This window comes from Miscanthus floridulus, chromosome 3, assembly GCF_019320115.1.
Source record: "Miscanthus floridulus cultivar M001 chromosome 3, ASM1932011v1, whole genome shotgun sequence".
NCBI lineage: Eukaryota > Viridiplantae > Streptophyta > Magnoliopsida > Poales > Poaceae > Miscanthus > Miscanthus floridulus.
Window position 1 is genome coordinate 127333498 of NC_089582.1, and position 17709 is coordinate 127351206.

Here is a 17709-nt window from a genome sequence, read left to right on the forward strand (position 1 = left end):
CGTTCTGGCTCCTCGTAGCAGACTGAGGGCTTGTACTGGTCGCTGATGAAAATGCTTGTTAGCACCAGCTCTCGGCCGGACGCCATCTTTGCCAGTGCATCGGCTGCTTCGTTGAGCCGCCTCAAGATGTGATTGAGCTTGAGATCATCGAACTTGTCCTCCAGCTGGCGGACCTCTCGGCAATACGCGGCTATCTTGGCATTGTGGTAGCTTGACTCCTTTATGACCTAATCGATAACCAACTAGGAGTCGCCCCAGCCGTCGAGCCATCGGATGCCCAGCTCAACAACGATGCGTAGGCCGTTAATGTGTGCCTCATATTCGACCACATTGTTGGAGGCAAGGAAGTGGATGCGGACCATGTACTTCATGCGCACTCCAAGGGATGAAACGAAGACCAACCCCACGTCGGCCCCCTTCTTCATCAGCGAAGCATCGATGTATATCGTCCAGTACTCCTGGTCGATGGCCGCTGGTGGCATTTGGATCTTGGTCCATTCTGTCATGAAGTCAGCTAGGACTTGGGACTTGATGGTCGTCCGAGGGGCGTACGAAATACCCTGACCCATCAACTCAAGTGCCCACTTCGCAATCCTTCCTATGGCGTCCCGATTTTGGACAACCTCATCGAGGGGGAAGGACATCACAACTATCACCAGATGTGACTCGAAGTAATGATGTAACTTCCTCTTGGTGATAAGGACGGCGTATAGGAGTTTCTGAATTTTGGGGTAGCGAGTCTTGGAATCAGACAAGACCTCGCTAACAAAGTACATGAGACACTGTACTTTGAGGATGTGTCCCTCCTCTTCCCGCTCTACCACCAAGGCGGCGCTGACCACTTGCATGCTAGCCATAATGTAGAGCAGGAGCGGTTCCTAGTGGGTCGGGGGGACTAAGATCGGGGCCTTTATCAAGAGCTGCTTGACCTTTTCAAGTGCCTCTTGGGCCTTGGACATCCATTCAAAATGGTCAGCGTTCTTCAGAAGCCGACAGAGGGGGAGGCCTTATTCGCCGAGGCGCGAGATAAAACGACTGAGCGTGGCGAGGCACTCTGTAACTTGTTGTACCCTCTTTATGTTTTGAATTGGGCCCATCTTCATGATGGCTGAGATCTTCTCTGGGTTGGCTTCGATGTCATGCTTGGAGATGGTAAAACCCAACAGCATATCCCTTGGGGCCCCAAAAATGCATTTCTCGAGGTTGAGTTTGATGCCGTTTGCTCAGAGTTTCGCGAAGGTCTACTCAAGGTCGACTATGAGCTAGTCAGTCTGCTTGAACTTGACCACGATGTCATCTACGTTGGCCTCAATGGTTCGCCCGATGAGGTCTCCGAAACACTTGAGCATACAACGCTGATACATAGCTGTGGTAGAACCGCTTGAAATAACATACCTTCAGAGGCGCTTGTCTTCCACTAGACACTAAACACCCCGAAAGCAAGCTACATCAGATGGTTCCGTCGAGCACACCCTATGGGAGAACTCGAACAATCCATGTTTTTCCTCTAGGATCTAATAATGAGAACAAGTTTACAATACTTAGTGCATTTCATATATCAAGAGTTCTCAGAAATACATTATTACAATACCAAGTTCAGAGTGCGGAATTTAAATAGCGGAATTGAAATAAACTTCTAACAATAAGATACAAGGATCCATCTGTGCCCACCAGAATAATCCTCCACACAATAGTCACTCCTCAAGCTGCACCTACAACAGGGGTAAATAAACCCTGAGTACACAATGTACTCGCAAGACTTACCCGACTAGTGGGAATAATTTTCCGACTCCAAAGGATATGATAAGCTTTATGGTTTGCTGGGTTTTCTTTTTTTTTGCAAAAAGCAATACTCATAGTGAATCCTTATGTATGTGTTTTATTAGCAGTCATGATTAGTTCATTAGCTAACCATTCTATGTAAGCACCTATTCTACTTTCAAGCAAGAGTAGAGCAATCAGATCCATTTTACCATCTTTCATCATCTAGTTCTTACTATAGTGCTAGATCATAGATAAGTCATACCGTATTACACGGTGATTTGCGAATCAATGTAGCCTAGCTAGGTACCCCGAAACACACTCATCGCTTGTACCCCAGGCATAAGTAGGACTAGCCCACCATTCTCCGGTCAAGGGGTCCAAGTCCCCGTCCAAACTTGGACTCCAAGCCTCCACACCTGAGTCCTAGACTCACTATGGTGCTTAGACCTCCACCATCCCCATCTCCAATCAGTCGGTCTGAAAAGATCCAGAACCCACGACAAGAGAGCAATGAGCCTCCCTGCTCCAATAAGCAAGTATGTGCTTAGGATAATAAGTCTGTGACCTAACTAGAATCCAATGCAATGGTAGGTCCTTAACCAACACGAACATGAAAAATAGTGTAACCAAGCTATGCCCTATTGGCTGTGAAACACAACCTATTACACCCACTAATACCTGTACTATATCCCTACTTGGTCTTCACTTCTTTTCACCATTTTATCATGAGAGTGATAATAATAATCACCTATTATGAGTAACGGCAGGTTACTCACGCTACCGAAAAACCTAAGCATAGCAGCTACTCGACCTAAGCTAGTAGGACTCATAGGTAGGTATATCTATGCATGTAATTTCAATAATAAGCCTATAACATAAATGCACATCACATATATATATCCAGTGATTATCCAAAATAAGGGTTATACACCGGGGCTTGCCTTGGGCAGGCACGGTGAAAGGTCCTTATGTGATTTTGGTAATTGAGTGACAACCTAGGTGGACTAATTGTATTTATATGAGATACACAGGTGATTAGTCCACAGGTATATGTGTGTGAGCAACATATGCCATGGAGGTGAAAATGGCTTGGAGATGTTGCAAAGCTCACACATGTGATGATGAAGGAGCTTATTGCACATGAGACATGACATTGAGTCATGTGATCAAGGTGGAGAAGATCAAGACAAGACTTGGCTTGATGGACCAGTTGCAAGCGTGAAGGGTAAGTCGAAGGCTTTTGAGTGATGGACCGTGTGGCGGTGAAGCTTGAGCAAGACTTGGCGCTGATGGACGATGGCAACGATGAAGAGCAAGTGAAGTCAAGATCGATGAACAAATATGATCATGTGATGATATGAAGTGGATCATATCATTGTTGATCATGTTGGTGCATGTGTTGCATCGATGTTGGATAAGATGAAATGGAATGCGCAAGGCAAAGATATAACCTAGGGCATTTCATTTCACCAGTCATAGGTGTGTAGAGAAGTTTATGACCGGGTTTAGGATAGATAGCCATACTATTAAGAGGAGCAAACTTGTTTGCATATCGGTCATCTAAGTGTCACTCGAGTGATCTAACTTTGCATCATCGCTAGGATTGAGTGGCATGGCAAGTTTAGTGGCTAACCCTTTGGGAAATGATTGTAAAAAGCTAACACACATACATATGGTGGTGTACACTTGGTGGTGTTGGCACATTTATAAAGGAGATGAAGTTGGAGTTAATGTGGATCAGCTTGGTGAAGAAAAGGAGTGAGTCGCGCTGGTCAGAGAGTGACCGGACGCATCCGGTAATAATCGGCGAACTCAGCGACCGGATGCGTCCGGTCGCCACACCGGACGTGTCCGGTGTGAATCTGAATGGTCGGCATTCTATGAACGGTCGACCGGACACTGGTAGCGTCTGGTCAGGGGTGATCGGATGCGTCCGATCGGACCTGGGTGCTTACTGGACTTGATCGGACATAGCGCCTCAGCGTCCGGTCATGTCTGCTTCTACGTCCGGTGTGAGCGTCTAGTCGGACATGTCAGAGAGCCGTTGTGGCAACGGCTAGTTTGAATGGGACACGTGGCGATCAGGCGCTACCGAACACGTCCGGTATTACGACCGGACACGTCCGGTATACACGTCCGGTGCGTCTGGTGCTACGTCCGGTCAGCCCGAAAAATGCCCAGTGAAGGGGTAACGGCTAGTTTAGCCCTTGGGGCTATAAATAGAAGTGACCCTCAGCCATGGCTGGTGCTGAGCACCTTAGGGACTTTGTGTCCTTGCTTGAGAGTGCTTAGGAGCCCTCTATCTCACACATACTTGATAGTGATCATCCAATTGTGTGAGTGAGCGATTCTAGTGCGATTGCATCATGAGGTTGCATCGAGTAGCACTAGGTGATCGAGTTGCAAGCCGGTGGTGCTTGTTACTCTTAGAGATTGCCACCTTCTAGACGGCTTAGTGGTGGTCTCCGTCGAAGCCTGCAAGAAGCTTGTGCGGTGCTCTGGAGAAGAGCTTGTGAGGGGCATTATGCTCGCCCTGTGGGAGTCGCGAAGAGCAACTTTAGTAAAGCGTGTCATTGAGCTACCCTCACTTCCGGGTAGGTTCTTGCGGCGCCTGACGTGCGGGCTTGGTGGGTGATGCCAATTTGCCGCCGAACCACCAAGTGAGCGGTCGACACAATGGGGACTAGCGTGTTGGCAAACACGTGAACCTCGGGAGAAAATCATCGTGTCAACCTTGTTCTTCCCGTTGGTTTATATCCCCGTTACACAAGCTTGCGATTACTTTCATATACATTGAGCTTGTGTTGTTGCTTTTGTAATTAGTTAGCTTGTGTAGCTTGCTAGTTACCTTCTTGCTTGTGTAGCATAGAAGTAGCTCCCTTGCATGGCTAATTTGGTTTGTGTAGCCTTGTTAGTCACATTGCTTAGTTTATGTAGCTAAGTAATTACGCTCTCTAATTTGGCATTGGTTGCCTTGTTATTGAGTATTGCTAGTGAGCTTAGTTGGCTTTGTGCTTTTGCTTACTAGCATGTGTAGGAGCTCCCTTGTTGTTTAAAGTACTAGTGGCATAGGTTTGTATGACCTTGCTTCTAGAATTGGTTAGGAGAGCTCTAGCTAGCCCAGCACCTTTGTTGCTTGATTAGTATCTTTGCAAGGTACTAGTGAACATAGATAGAGGGGTGTAGTCTTGGCTAGTCCGATAGTTTTAATTCCGCACTTGTTTTGGTTAGCCAACGTGATTAAGCTTTAAAAAGGACTATTCACCTCCCCTCTAGTCGCCATCTCGACCCTTTCAATTGGTATCAGAGCTCGGTCTCTCATTTGTGGTCTTCACCGACCTGAGAGGATGGCGAACTTTGGGCTAGAAGTTGTTTGTGACACACATTTTTGATGGCACACACTATGCATGGTGGAAACGTCATATGCTTGATCATTTCTGTGAATTAGGTCCCAAGGCATGGTGGATCATTGTTGTTGGTTTTTCTCATAATGCCTTAGATAAGGATAACCTCACTCAAGCGCAAGAGGATTGCTTACAACTTGATCATCGTGCTCTTTATTATCTAACGTGTGCTATACATGATGATATTTTTAGACGTGTGTGGGACTTGGAGAGTGCTCATGATATGTGGTTAGCACTCCAAGCCTTTTATGGTGACTCCTCCACATGGGATGATGGTAAATTCAAGGAGGATGAACCCAAGAAGGAGGTGCATGAGTGTGTTGAGCAGAACCACAATTTGGTGATTGTGGAAGATTGCTCCACCTCACGGTCAAGTGATGATGATGATGATCAATCTATTACAAGTTCACTTGACAAAGTTGATGATGGTGCCACAAGTGTTGCAAGTGATGATGCTACCCCATGCACACTTGATGGTGATGATGGTTCATGCTCAAGCCATGATGATGCTACTACAAGCCCATCCACTACACCACATTGTCTCATGTCACAAGGTGACACCAAGGTATCAAATGATGATGTGGTTGATCATGTTGATTCATATGATGAGCTTGTTAGTAGACTTGCTAGCATGACCATGTCTTTAGAAAATGAGAAAGCTAAAACATTGAAATTAGAAAATGAAAACTTATTTATAAAGAACTCTTGTGAAGAACATAAGAAATTACTTGATGCATATAAATCTTCACTTGATGAGCTTAAATTGAATCATGAGAGACTACTTGCATCTCATGATGAATTATTAGAATAACATGCTTCTCTTATTAAAGTATTTACAAAGAAACTTAAAAATAATGAGAGCTCATCACATGGATCAAATGATAAATTGCAAAATATTGCTAACCCTTGTGATGTAGGCAAGAAGCATGCATCCACCTCTTATGATGATTTATTAGATATGCCATGCTCTTCACATATAGATGCTTGTTTTACTTCTATGTCTTGTGAGACTAACCTTTTGAAGGAGAACAATGAGCTCAAAAATGAAGTGAAGAAATTGAGCAACAAGTTAGAGAGGTGCTATAACTCTAAAGTCACCTTTGAGCATATATTGAAGACTCAAAGAAACTATGGTGACAAGTGTGGCCTTGGTTTCAAGAAGAAGATGACAAAGGGTGAAAGAAAGAGAGAAAAGAAGATAAAAAAGCTACAACAAAGAAAGCTCTCTCATACCATGTGCTACCGGTGTCATGAAGCGGGACACCTTGCAAATGGTTGCCCTAACATTGAGAAGCTCAAGAGTATAAAAGAAGAAGAGAGGCTAAAGCATGTCAAGTGCTTCAAGTGCCGCACTTGGGGTCATCTTACCTCAATGTGCCCAACCAAACAATTGGTGAAGCAACAAGTGAAGCCTCAACCAAAGCCACAAGTTGAGCAATAGAAGAACCCTAAGAACAAATCAAGATCAACCATGAAGATGGTAGTGATTTGATGATAAAGAAGAAGAAAACAAGAAGAGGTGGAAAGGTAAGGCATCAAATGCAAACTCAAGATGTCAAGATGAGCAAGAATGAAGATGAGAAGAAAGATTATGCTCACATCAAGTGCTTCAAGTGTGGAAATATGGGACACTTTGCCTCTAAGTGTCCTACCAAGCTTGAGAAGAAGGCTCAAGCATTCCATGAGAGGCACGGCAATGAGAAGCACCACATGAGCAAAGAAGAGAAGACTCAAGCAAAGAGAAAGTGCTACTCATGCCAGGAAAGGGGACACATGGCACATTCATGTCCCCTAGGTGATATTTCTAAGCCCATTTCAATTGTTGATAATAATATGCTTAGGAAGGATGGCAATGGTACCTCATTGGTTGCAATTGCAAAACATCCCGCTACTCATACTAAGGCGTCGCCTAAGTATGTTGCTCCTAACTTGAGAGGACCCAAACTTGTTTGGGTACCATCAAAAAGTGGATGATTGATTATAGGTACCATCGGCATTGGAGGCTTGGTTCAAATGATATTCATCTTGTTGATCATGTAGTTGAGCCAAGTATTGCTAAGGGATGATCATTATCCTAATGTCATGACAAATTGAGTGAAGTCCAAATGTGCTACAACATACTAGTGTCATATTCAAGTTGTGGTGATTCATTGGATTATTTGATGGCTTGTAAATAATTGAGTTGAAGCTTGCTAGTTGGATGATTATGAGCTAACCAAGGTATATCCCTTGTTGATCATTTCATTTGGATGCATATGAGTTGATTGAATTGGATAAATATGCAATGTTGCTTGCTATGAGATGATTGAATGGATAATTGATTAGTAGTCAAGTTTGGATTGATTTGTGTTGGATAAGTTCATAAGATGACATTTAGTAAGTGGTTTGAATGGATATATGTCTTATGAAAGTATTCAAACAAGTTAGTATCAAGTTTGATTCATATTTGATGAAGTATAGCTCAATTGTTAAAATATGTCCTATATTGCAAAATCTGAGCTAGCTGTGAACCTAGCCATGTTTGAGAAATCAAAACTTATTGGATTGGTATGAAAATTGGTATACATGCTCTAGACTTATGGTATAAGATGCTGTAGAAATTTCATGAAAATTGGATAAGAAATGCTTTGGTTTTGGAGTGGATCTTGTCAGCTATAGTGCAGCAGTTTTCAACATGTAGCAGTGGTGGAAGAATTGAAATATGGTAGCAGTCTAGAAGTCAAATGAATCTCAAATTTTTACAGCTGCTAGATAACTTAGTAAAAAACATCTCTACCAAATTTTGTGGTATTTGGATTTGTACTTTGGGAAATATTCTTAATCCTTTGAAGGGTACAAAATCTGTCAGAAAAGTGACAAATATTGGATTGATCTAGAGTCACTTTGATTGAAAGGTCCTCAAGTTGGAAACATGTTTACAAGTGTTTGAGGTACCTAAGTTTGGTTTTGAGATGATCTAAAGGCATGACAAGCAAAGAGTACAAGGCCATTTGATTGTGGAGTGTACTTTGCACACATTTGGTACTAAAATTGAAAGATCAAGATCAAACTCAAGATGAAGTTGAAGTTTAAGTTATAGTGACTATTGGAAATCATTTGGTAGAAAGAAAAGAACTTAAACAAGAAGAAAGAAAAGAACTTAAAGAAGGGATCAAGGTTACTCATCGAGTTAAGTCCATCAATTGATCGATCAATCAAATTATTTCAAGTGAGTGTCAAGGATGGTTCTTGGAGAGAGGTCACTTCTCCCTAGTGTAGGGGCTTGCCGCCTATGTGTAGGTAAACCAAGTGTGGTACTTGGAAGGCTAACATGGAAGTGGTGATCCAAGGAATATTTGAGATGCTTAGTTGAAGCAATCAAAAGGGTTGATCAAGAAAAGCAAGCAACACCCAAAAGAGAGCTAATCATAATATTTCAAGTGGTATTGTCAATTTGATGCTCTCATGCAAGCAAAGATCAAAAGATAAAGCAAGTCAACCACAACAAGAAAGCGCACTTGATCATAAGTGGTATTCATGTCATATGGGTGAAGAATGAAATTCAAATTGGTATCTATTGGTCTTCACCAAGCTTATAAATTGGAGTTTACATTGCTATTGGAGTAATGAATTGGAATCTATATGACTATCCTCTACTCCAACATAGCAAAGGTATTATTGTAATGTGCATGATCATTTCATCCCTTACTAGTATACGATTAGTGCATATAGTACATGTTTCATAAGATCATGCATAACAAATGAAATGCTTAAATTCATAACCTACCACTATTGTTTGAATGATTAATTGATCTAGTGGTTAGTACATGAATTTATTCATGAGCTAGTGATCCCAAGTACTTGATCTAATTTGGATTGCAAACAAGTGACAAGTACAACATTGGTAAGATAACCCTTGCAAAAGGTGTGAAGAAGCTTGTCATTGGTTCAAATCAGACTTGAAAGCTTAGGCAAATCAATTTAGTTCAAGTCAATCATAGAAGCTCAAGATAGTGATAAGAGTACAAGCACAAGACAACAATGCAAATAGATATCTAGTTTGTTTCAAATGGTATCTAGACTCAAGTATTTTATCAAGAATCTATAAATAATGTCTAGATCAACTCACAAGTGATATTCTATAAGTGGTACTCATGAAGATAGCAAATGTTCAAGAAATGGTCTTTATTGATAAATCAAACAAGTGGTTCCATACTAGAAGATTCTTTCAAATAGTACTCACTTCCTACAAGTGGTATCTATACATAGTATCAACCATGAAAGACGATGGTTCCACAAGTGATCCTCAACTTTAAGTGATCATAAAATGAAGAATGCATCCCTCACCTACAAGAGCTCAAGTGTATCAAATGGATGACCCATGCTATCACATAGAGGGAGGTGTCACACAAATTGGTACCAAGATAAAAAATCTTATGTGTGGTATCTCAAGAAACCCTACTATTGACACTATTTTTTGCACGTGTCAAAATGATCAGAGTGGGCTAATCGGCAGGAAGAAAGTTACTGTATACACTAACAGCCGATGAAAAACAGCTTGTAAAGATAGTTGCCGATGAATAGTGGTGATCGATGGAGAGGTTGATTTAGACTCGGGCGTTGCCGATAAGGTTGGAGATGTTATTGTCGATGCTGATGAAGGAAGGCTTGAAGGCTACTACTGATGAAATAGGAAGTATGCCGATGGAAAGGAGGTCGGTAAGATTTCCATCGTAATCGAGGCGGACAGGGAAATAGATAGGAGTTGATTTCCTTTTCTATATTTGTTAGAGTGTGATTCATGTAAGAGTCGTGTGTTTCCTTAGATTTGGACTTGGTGTCCTAGTTGTGTTTGGCTATGCCTCTTTAGATCAGGGTATAAATATAGATTGAGGGGCAATGTAAAAAATATCAATCAATATCGAAACCAATTTTTACTACTATTTGCATCTACTTACTTTTCGGCGACTTCGTCAATTTGCATATTTTTCCTTTTTTATGAGTTCTCATTGATTCGGTGAGTTGCATAGCTCCAGTGCGACCTTCGGCAATTCTCGAGTTCCGTGTGAGTACCTCTTGGCCATGATTTCCGGGCGTATCACTGTTGTTAGGACCAAAGTGCTCGTATCTTCATCCTTGTCGATTAACAGGTCAAATCGACTGGCACGCTTTGGATATCGATTCGGGTATTAGCCCTTTGTGTTTGTAGATCCACTTTTGTATCAACACATCTTTTGGCACGCCCCAGTAGGACCAATCAATCCGATCAATATGTTCAATTCCGAGATCGATTCAGGGAACATTATCGCGGTATCAGAAGAAGATCTTAAGGAAGAGCAGAGGCAGGCTATGGAAAAGGCTGTAGAAGAATACAGGCAGCTTTGTCTGAAATTGTTTAGCCTGAACAAGAGTGGACAAGTCATCCAGAAGCAAGATTTGCCATTACCTTGGCAGGTTACCTTTGACTCCAATCCTGGTAAACTTCAAGAGATGGTTAATTCTGCAGTAAATCATGCTTTGATTAATCATTCCAATGTACTATCCAATACTATTCATAATGCTGTGGTTCGAACTCTCAAAGAAGGACAAGCGTCACCGCATTACGTTGGGCCTGCCTATCACCAACTAGAGCTGGCATCTGTTAATACTCCATCGGCTCCCTCGGCCGTTGTGGGTACAGAAGTTACTTCTCCTCTAGTATCGGCAGGTTTACCTAATATTCAATCTACACCGATACGATCAGATCCGGTACTACTAGGAGGATGAGTTCAACTTAATACAGATCTAGCGGCATCAGCTATGTTAGGCCCTGTGTCTCAGAATAGCCAGATTCCTGCTAATTGGTGGGGATATGGTATGCCTCCAGAGTCATCTGCTTTCAATCCTAGGTTACCTCAAGTATTTGACGCAGTAGGAAAAGCTCCTATACCATCGCCTGTTTCGTCGATGGCTCAAGTGCCTCAATATGCCACAGCAACTACTATGCAACCAACTCTAGGAGGTTTCCAGATGCCTTTGGTTCAAACACCTAATTCAAGTCCATCGGCAAGCTTACTGCCGATGCAGTAGAAAGCCCCTGTTATGAGTCAAACTGGGGTTCAGTTCATGCCTCAAGCTGATTATAATTATCCAACAATGTCAGCAAATTACCAGCCATCGGTGAGTTTTGTACCGATGAGTTCTAATAATGGTTGGTTAGGATAGATACCTGTTCAACATACAGTTCAGTAAAATCAGCAGGTTGTAGGGATTCAACAAGGTCATATGCAAGCTGGTTTCCAGAATCAAGCATCGACAGCTCAGCCGGTGAATCCTTTCCAACAGGTTAATGGGCCACAAGTAACGGCAAATATGCCGATTGCTGGAGATCGTGGGCCACAAAGATATGTGGAGGGATATCAGCAGGCACCTCCAGTAGAAATTCAGCCAGTTCGTCAGCAGGAGGCTGATGCTTTTTGGGCCGATAAGATAGCAAAGATTATGAAGGATCAGTTTGGGATAAAACCCAAGGTCAATACTTATTCTTATCGGACTCCATACCCTCCTACATATGATTTAATTCCTTTCCCAAATCGGTATAAGGTACCAGATTTCACTAAATTCTCTGGGCAAGATGATACATCAACAATGGAACATGTCAATCGCTTCATTATTCAATGTGGAGAGGCAGCTAGCAGAGATGAATTAAGAGTTCGATTATTTTCATCATCTTTGTCTGGATCGGCATTTACATGGTTCATTTCATTACCACCAAATTCTATTATTACTTGGGTTGATCTAGAAAAACAATTTCATAAGTATTTCTTTGCTGGAATCCATGAAAAGAAGCTTACTGATTTAGTAAAGTTGAGACAGCGTAATGATGAATCGGTAGAAAGCTTTGTGCAAAGGCTATGAGATGTAAAAAATAAGTGCTACAGTCTGGTGCTGGATGATCGGCAGCTTGTCGATCTAGCTTTCCAAGGGTTATTGCCACATCTTAAAGATAGATATGCTTCTCAGGAGTTTGAAAGCCTCAGTCATCTTGTGCAAAGGATCTCTGATCAAGATACTAGGGTTTTTGAGCCTAAAAAGAATTGGAGTAAAAAAGTATCATTTGTTGAAGAAGTAGGAGATTCTGATTCTGATGGAGAACCAGTTATCGGCTTAGCTGAGTGGGTTAAGAATAAAAAGCCGATATCTTGTCCCTTTGGTCAAAAAGAACCAGAAAAGTTTACCTTTGATATCACCAAGGCCGACAAAATATTTGATCTTCTGCTTCAAGAGGGCTAAATTAAGCTGTCACCTAATCATGTTATCCCCTCGGTAGAAGAGTTGAAGAAGATCTTGTATTGCAAATGGCACAATGCAACTTCACACAGTACAAATGAGTGCAAGGTGTTCAGGCAACAGTTACAATCGGCTATTGAATCTGGGAGAATTAAGTTTGGTACTTCTAAAGCCCAGAAGCCGATGAAAATTGATCAACACCCTTTTCCAGCAAATATGTTGGAGGCCAAAGGGAAGACCAAGGTATTGACATCAGAGGCTGCTGAGAAAAACGCATCAGTGGATCCCCAACATCGGATAACTACTGATGATGCAAAAAGTAAGGGTTTGCTAGGAGAAAGCAGTAGTTCCAAAAATCCTCCTCGACCTGGCATTGTGATTACCCATCGAAGGCAGTAGGAGGATTGACGTTAGCGTAAGGACCGATATCGACAACAGCAAGAAGAGAGACGTCAGGAAGAATGGTATCGGCATAAAAATCATTGGAGGTGCCCGTTTTTCATCCATTGTTGGGAAGAAGGTATTAAATTACCAACTGTTGAAAATTGCCCTGAGTGCAATGGTTATTATGGGGTCAATCGGTTAGAAAGGAGGTTTCAACCTGGCAATCAGGGTTTATTCATCAATGAGCCGATCAGAGGCAGAGCGTCAGTGTATGATCGGCTGGGGGGCAGACTTAGTGTACATGAAAGGCTTGGTAAACGCGCTGGATACTTTCCAAGGAATCAAGAGGAGCTTGAGGAAATGGCAAACACAAGAGTTCCTGATGAAGAAATATTCTACAGGGACCCTCATATACGCCGTGTAGAATCAACTGGGACTTGTTATCAGCCGGTTTGGAAAACCAAGTTTCCTCGATGGTGCCCGGAGGGTCTGACAAAGACACAGAGAATAAGGATGCAACGTGAGTATCAGGAGGATTTATACCAAGAGGAAAATTCCTCCAACGAGAGGTCCGGTCATCAGCAGTGGCAGGTAAAACACAAAAATAAGGGTCCATCGGCAGATGTTAATATGGTATTCATGTTGCCGATGGAGTTTTTGGCACTATCTAATAATGAGGACGAAATTGTTCTTTCTGATCAAGTAGCTCAGTCGACACTCGATCCAATGATGGCTATTTTTGAGAAACCTACTAATGATGAGAGACAGCATCTTAAGGCTTTGTTTGTGAATGGCAGAGTTGATGGGCAGCCTGTATCTAAGATACTTATCGACGGAGGGGCTGTAATTAATATTATGCCTTATGTGATGTATCAAAAACTTGGTAAGGGAGATCAAGACTTGGCCAAAACCGATATGATGCTAAAGGCTTTTGAAGGCAATGTGTCACCGGCTAAAGGGGCGGTATGCGTCGAATTGACTATCGGCAGTAAAACCTTGCCGACGACATTCTTCGTTATTAATGGCAAGGGTGCATATAATCTGCTTCTAGGGAGGGATTGGATTCATGCTAATTGTTGTGTTCCTTCTATAATGCATCAATGCCTCGTACAGTGGATTGGGGATAAGATTGAGTTTGTCCCTGGTGATTCTTCTTATATCATTGCATCGGCAGAAACAGATACTTATGAGCGAACTAAATGCATATCAGGAGAAGTTTGGGAAAAAGAGTTCCTTAGAGTTGCTGATTATGAAATTCCACCGATCCAAGCAGTCGGTTATGAAGAAGAGTTTTAATGGATAGGTTTGCCGATGATGGAAAATTAGGTCAAGGGTTCACATCGGCAGATGATTTAGTAGAAGTAGATATTGGTGATGGCGATAGGCCAAGACCTACTTTTATTAGTGCTAAGTTAGATTCCAAGTGTAAGCAGCAAATGACTGATTTGTTAAAAGAGTATAAAGATTGTTTTGCTTGGGATTATACTGAAATGCCTGGATTAGACCGATCAATAGTTGAACATCGGTTACCTATCAAATCTAGATTTTGGCCACATCAGCAGCCAGCGCGCCGATGCAACCCTAATATACTTCCTGACATTAAGGCCGAAATGACTAAATTAATTGAGGCAAAGTTTATTCGGCAGTGTCGATATGCAGAGTGGATCTCTAATGTGGTTCCTGTTTATAAGAAAAATGGAAAACTTCGTGTTTGTATTGATTTTAGGAATCTTAACAAAGCCACACCGATGGATGGCTATCCAATGCCGATTGCTGATTTGTTGATTGATGCTGCAGCCGGACATCAAATTATCAGCTTCATGGATGGTAATGCAGGTTACAATCAAATATTCATGGCTGAAGAAGATATTCCCAAGACTGCTTTCAGATGTCCAGGTCATGTAGGGTTATTTGAGTAGGTAGTCATGACGTTTGGTTTGAAAAATGCCGGCGCTACTTATCAAAGAGCTATGAACTTTATTTTTCATGAATACATCGGCACATTAGTGGAGATCTACATTGATGACGTAGTGATTAAGTCTGGAGATATCACAAAACATCTAGCCGATTTATGAAAGATATTGGAGTGCACAAGGAAGCATGGATTGAAGATGAATCCTAATAAATGTGCATTTGGTGTATCGGCAGGTCAATTTTTGGGTTTTATGGTGCATCAGCGGGGCATCGAAATCAGTAGGAAGTCTATTGATGCAATTAACAAGGTGGTTGCTCCTGCCACTAAAACTGAATTGCAATCTTTGATCGGTAAGATTAATTTCATTAGAAGATTCATATCTGATCTGTCGGGAAGGATCAAGGCTTTCAGTCCATTACTTAAATTGAAAGCCGTTCAGGAATTTGTATGGGGAGCTGAGCAGCAGTTAGCCCTAGATGAGATTAAGAAATATTTGACAAATCCTCCAGTGCTAGTTCCACCTCAACACGGAAAACCTTTCAGGTTGTATTTGTCAACTGATGATACCCTTATCGGTTCAGCTCTTATTCAAGAATTTGAAGGGAAAGAGCGTGTTATTTATTATTTGAGCAGAAGATTAGTGGATGCTGAGACAAGGTATTCGGCCATCGAAAAATTATGTCTGTGTTTATACTTTTCTTGTGTCAAATTAAGACATTATTTGTTATCTGCCGAATGTACGATCATATGCAAAGACGACGTAGTCAAGTATATGCTATCAATGCCGATATTAAGTGGTAGAATCGGCAAGTGGATTTTAGCATTATCAGAATTTGAACTACGCTACGAATCGACTAAGGTAGTTAAGGGGCAGGTTATGGCTGATTTTGTCACTCAGCATTGTAACACAGTGGACTCTCTGAAGGTTGCTCCTTGGACACTTTTCTTCGATGGGTCCACATGTGGCGAAGGAGCAGGTATCGGCATTGTATTGATTTCACCTCAAGGAAAGAAGTATGAATTTTCATTGCCGATTGTTGCTACATCAACAAACAATCAGGCTGAATACCAAGGCTTGATAAAAGGGTTAGAATTGCTGAAGGAGATATGTGTCGATGTTGTTGAAATCTTTGGTGATTCTATGCTAGTTATAAATCAATTGGCTGGGATTTATGAATGCCGAAGTGAAGTTTTAATTTTGTATTATGAAAGATGTTTGCAATTGTTGAAAGAGTTTAGAGATTTTCGTCTTGAACATATTTCTCGACTGCATAATGAAGAGGCTAATCGACTAGCTCAGCATGCTTCAGGGTATCAGCCTATTCAGGAAGTGCTAACATCGGTAGTCGGTATCGATGACTGGAGAAAGGAGATTGTCGATTATTTAAAGGATCCATATAAAAAGGTTGAAAGACGTATAAGGTTCCAAGCTACCAAGTATGTGCTCCTCGATGATGAATTATATTATCGAACTATAGATGGAGTTTTACTCAGATGTGTTAGCAGTGATGAATCGAAAAGCTTGATGGGTGAAATTCATGAAGGAGTGTGTGGAGCGCATCAATCGGCTTTCAAGATGAAGTGGATGATCAGAAGGAATGGATACTATTGGCCGACTATGCTTGAAGATTGTTTTAAGTATTTTAAAGGACGTCAGGGGTGTCAAAAGTTTGGTAATGTTCAAAGAGCGCCTGCATCGGCTATGAACCCTATAATTAAACCTTGGCCGTTCCGGGGATGGGCTATCGATCTCATCGGTCAGATTTATCCGCCATCAAGCAAAGGACATAAATTTATTCTGGTTGCTACCGATTATTTCACGAAATTGGTTGAGGTAATTCCTTTAAAAAAGGTGACATCGGCTAATATGATCGATTTTGTGAAAGAGCATATTGTTTACCGATTTGGTATTCCTCAAACTATCACTACCGATCAGGGTACTATGTTTACATCGGGAGAATTTGATGAGTTTGCTGTAGGTATGAGAATTAAAGTTTTAAATTCTTCTCCATATTATGCTCAAGCTAATGGTCAGGCTGAGGCTTCTAACAAAGGGATCATCAAACTTATTAAGCACAAAATTAAAGAAAATCCTAAGAGGTGGCATACAGTATTAAATGAAGCCTTGTGGTCATATCGGATGTCATGTCATGGTGCAACCAAAGTAACGCCTTATCAGTTAGTATATGGACACGACGCAGTATTACCTTGGGAAATTAAAATTGGCTCTAGGCGAATACATTCTCAAAATCAGCTGACAGCCGATGATTATGATACTCTTATGAAGGATGAGTTGGAAGATGTGGCAGGTCATCGGTTAAGGGCTTTAGTTAGCATCGAAGAAAATAAGAAAAGAGTAGCCATATGGTATGACAAGAAGGTGAAGGTAAAGGAGTTTGCCGATGGAGATCTAGTCTGGAAATTGATTTTACCGATTGGGACTAAAAGTTCAAAGTTTGGAAAGTGGTCTCCTAATTAGGAAGATCCATATCGGATAAATCAGTCTGTTCCTGGTAACGCATATATTCTAGAAACCCTCGAAGGGGTCGTGTTTCCCAGAGCGTTAAATGGAAAATATTTAAAGAAATATTACCCTAGTATCTAGATGGATGCATAAAAGTATAAGTGCCGATAACAGTCCTATCGGCTAGAATTATACAAGGATGTCAATATCTCGTAAAGTGCCGATGCAATAGACAAGATTTACAAGTTTAACAAGGATTGGATAGCCAATATCGCACGCATGCGAATCTGGTCGGCTTCCTTCATTTCTTTGATGTCTTCATCGGCAGCACCTTCCATAGGCTTGAATTTTTTCTTCATGGCCAAGGCTTTGCGAGCCTGGGTGTCTCTTTCTTGCTGAAGGGCCTTGATGGCATTGGGTAGCTGGCTTTCTTCTTGTTGAGCATGAGTTAAGGCTGCCTCGACTTCTTTCAATTCAGCCAATAAAGCCATCTTCTTTGCCGATAAATCTAAGATTTTCTGCTTAAGTTC

The 17709-nt window shown here is 41.7% G+C and overlaps 1 protein-coding gene across 1 annotated transcript; it reads right to left on the minus strand.

Moving 5' to 3' along the window:
- Nucleotides 1–242: 242 nt before the first annotated feature.
- On the minus strand, nucleotides 243–848 carry LOC136544398 (uncharacterized). Its single transcript, XM_066536576.1, has one exon. It carries the CDS (start codon nucleotides 846–848, stop codon nucleotides 243–245), a length of 606 nt encoding a protein of 201 aa, XP_066392673.1.
- Nucleotides 849–17709: the final 16861 nt, after the last annotated feature.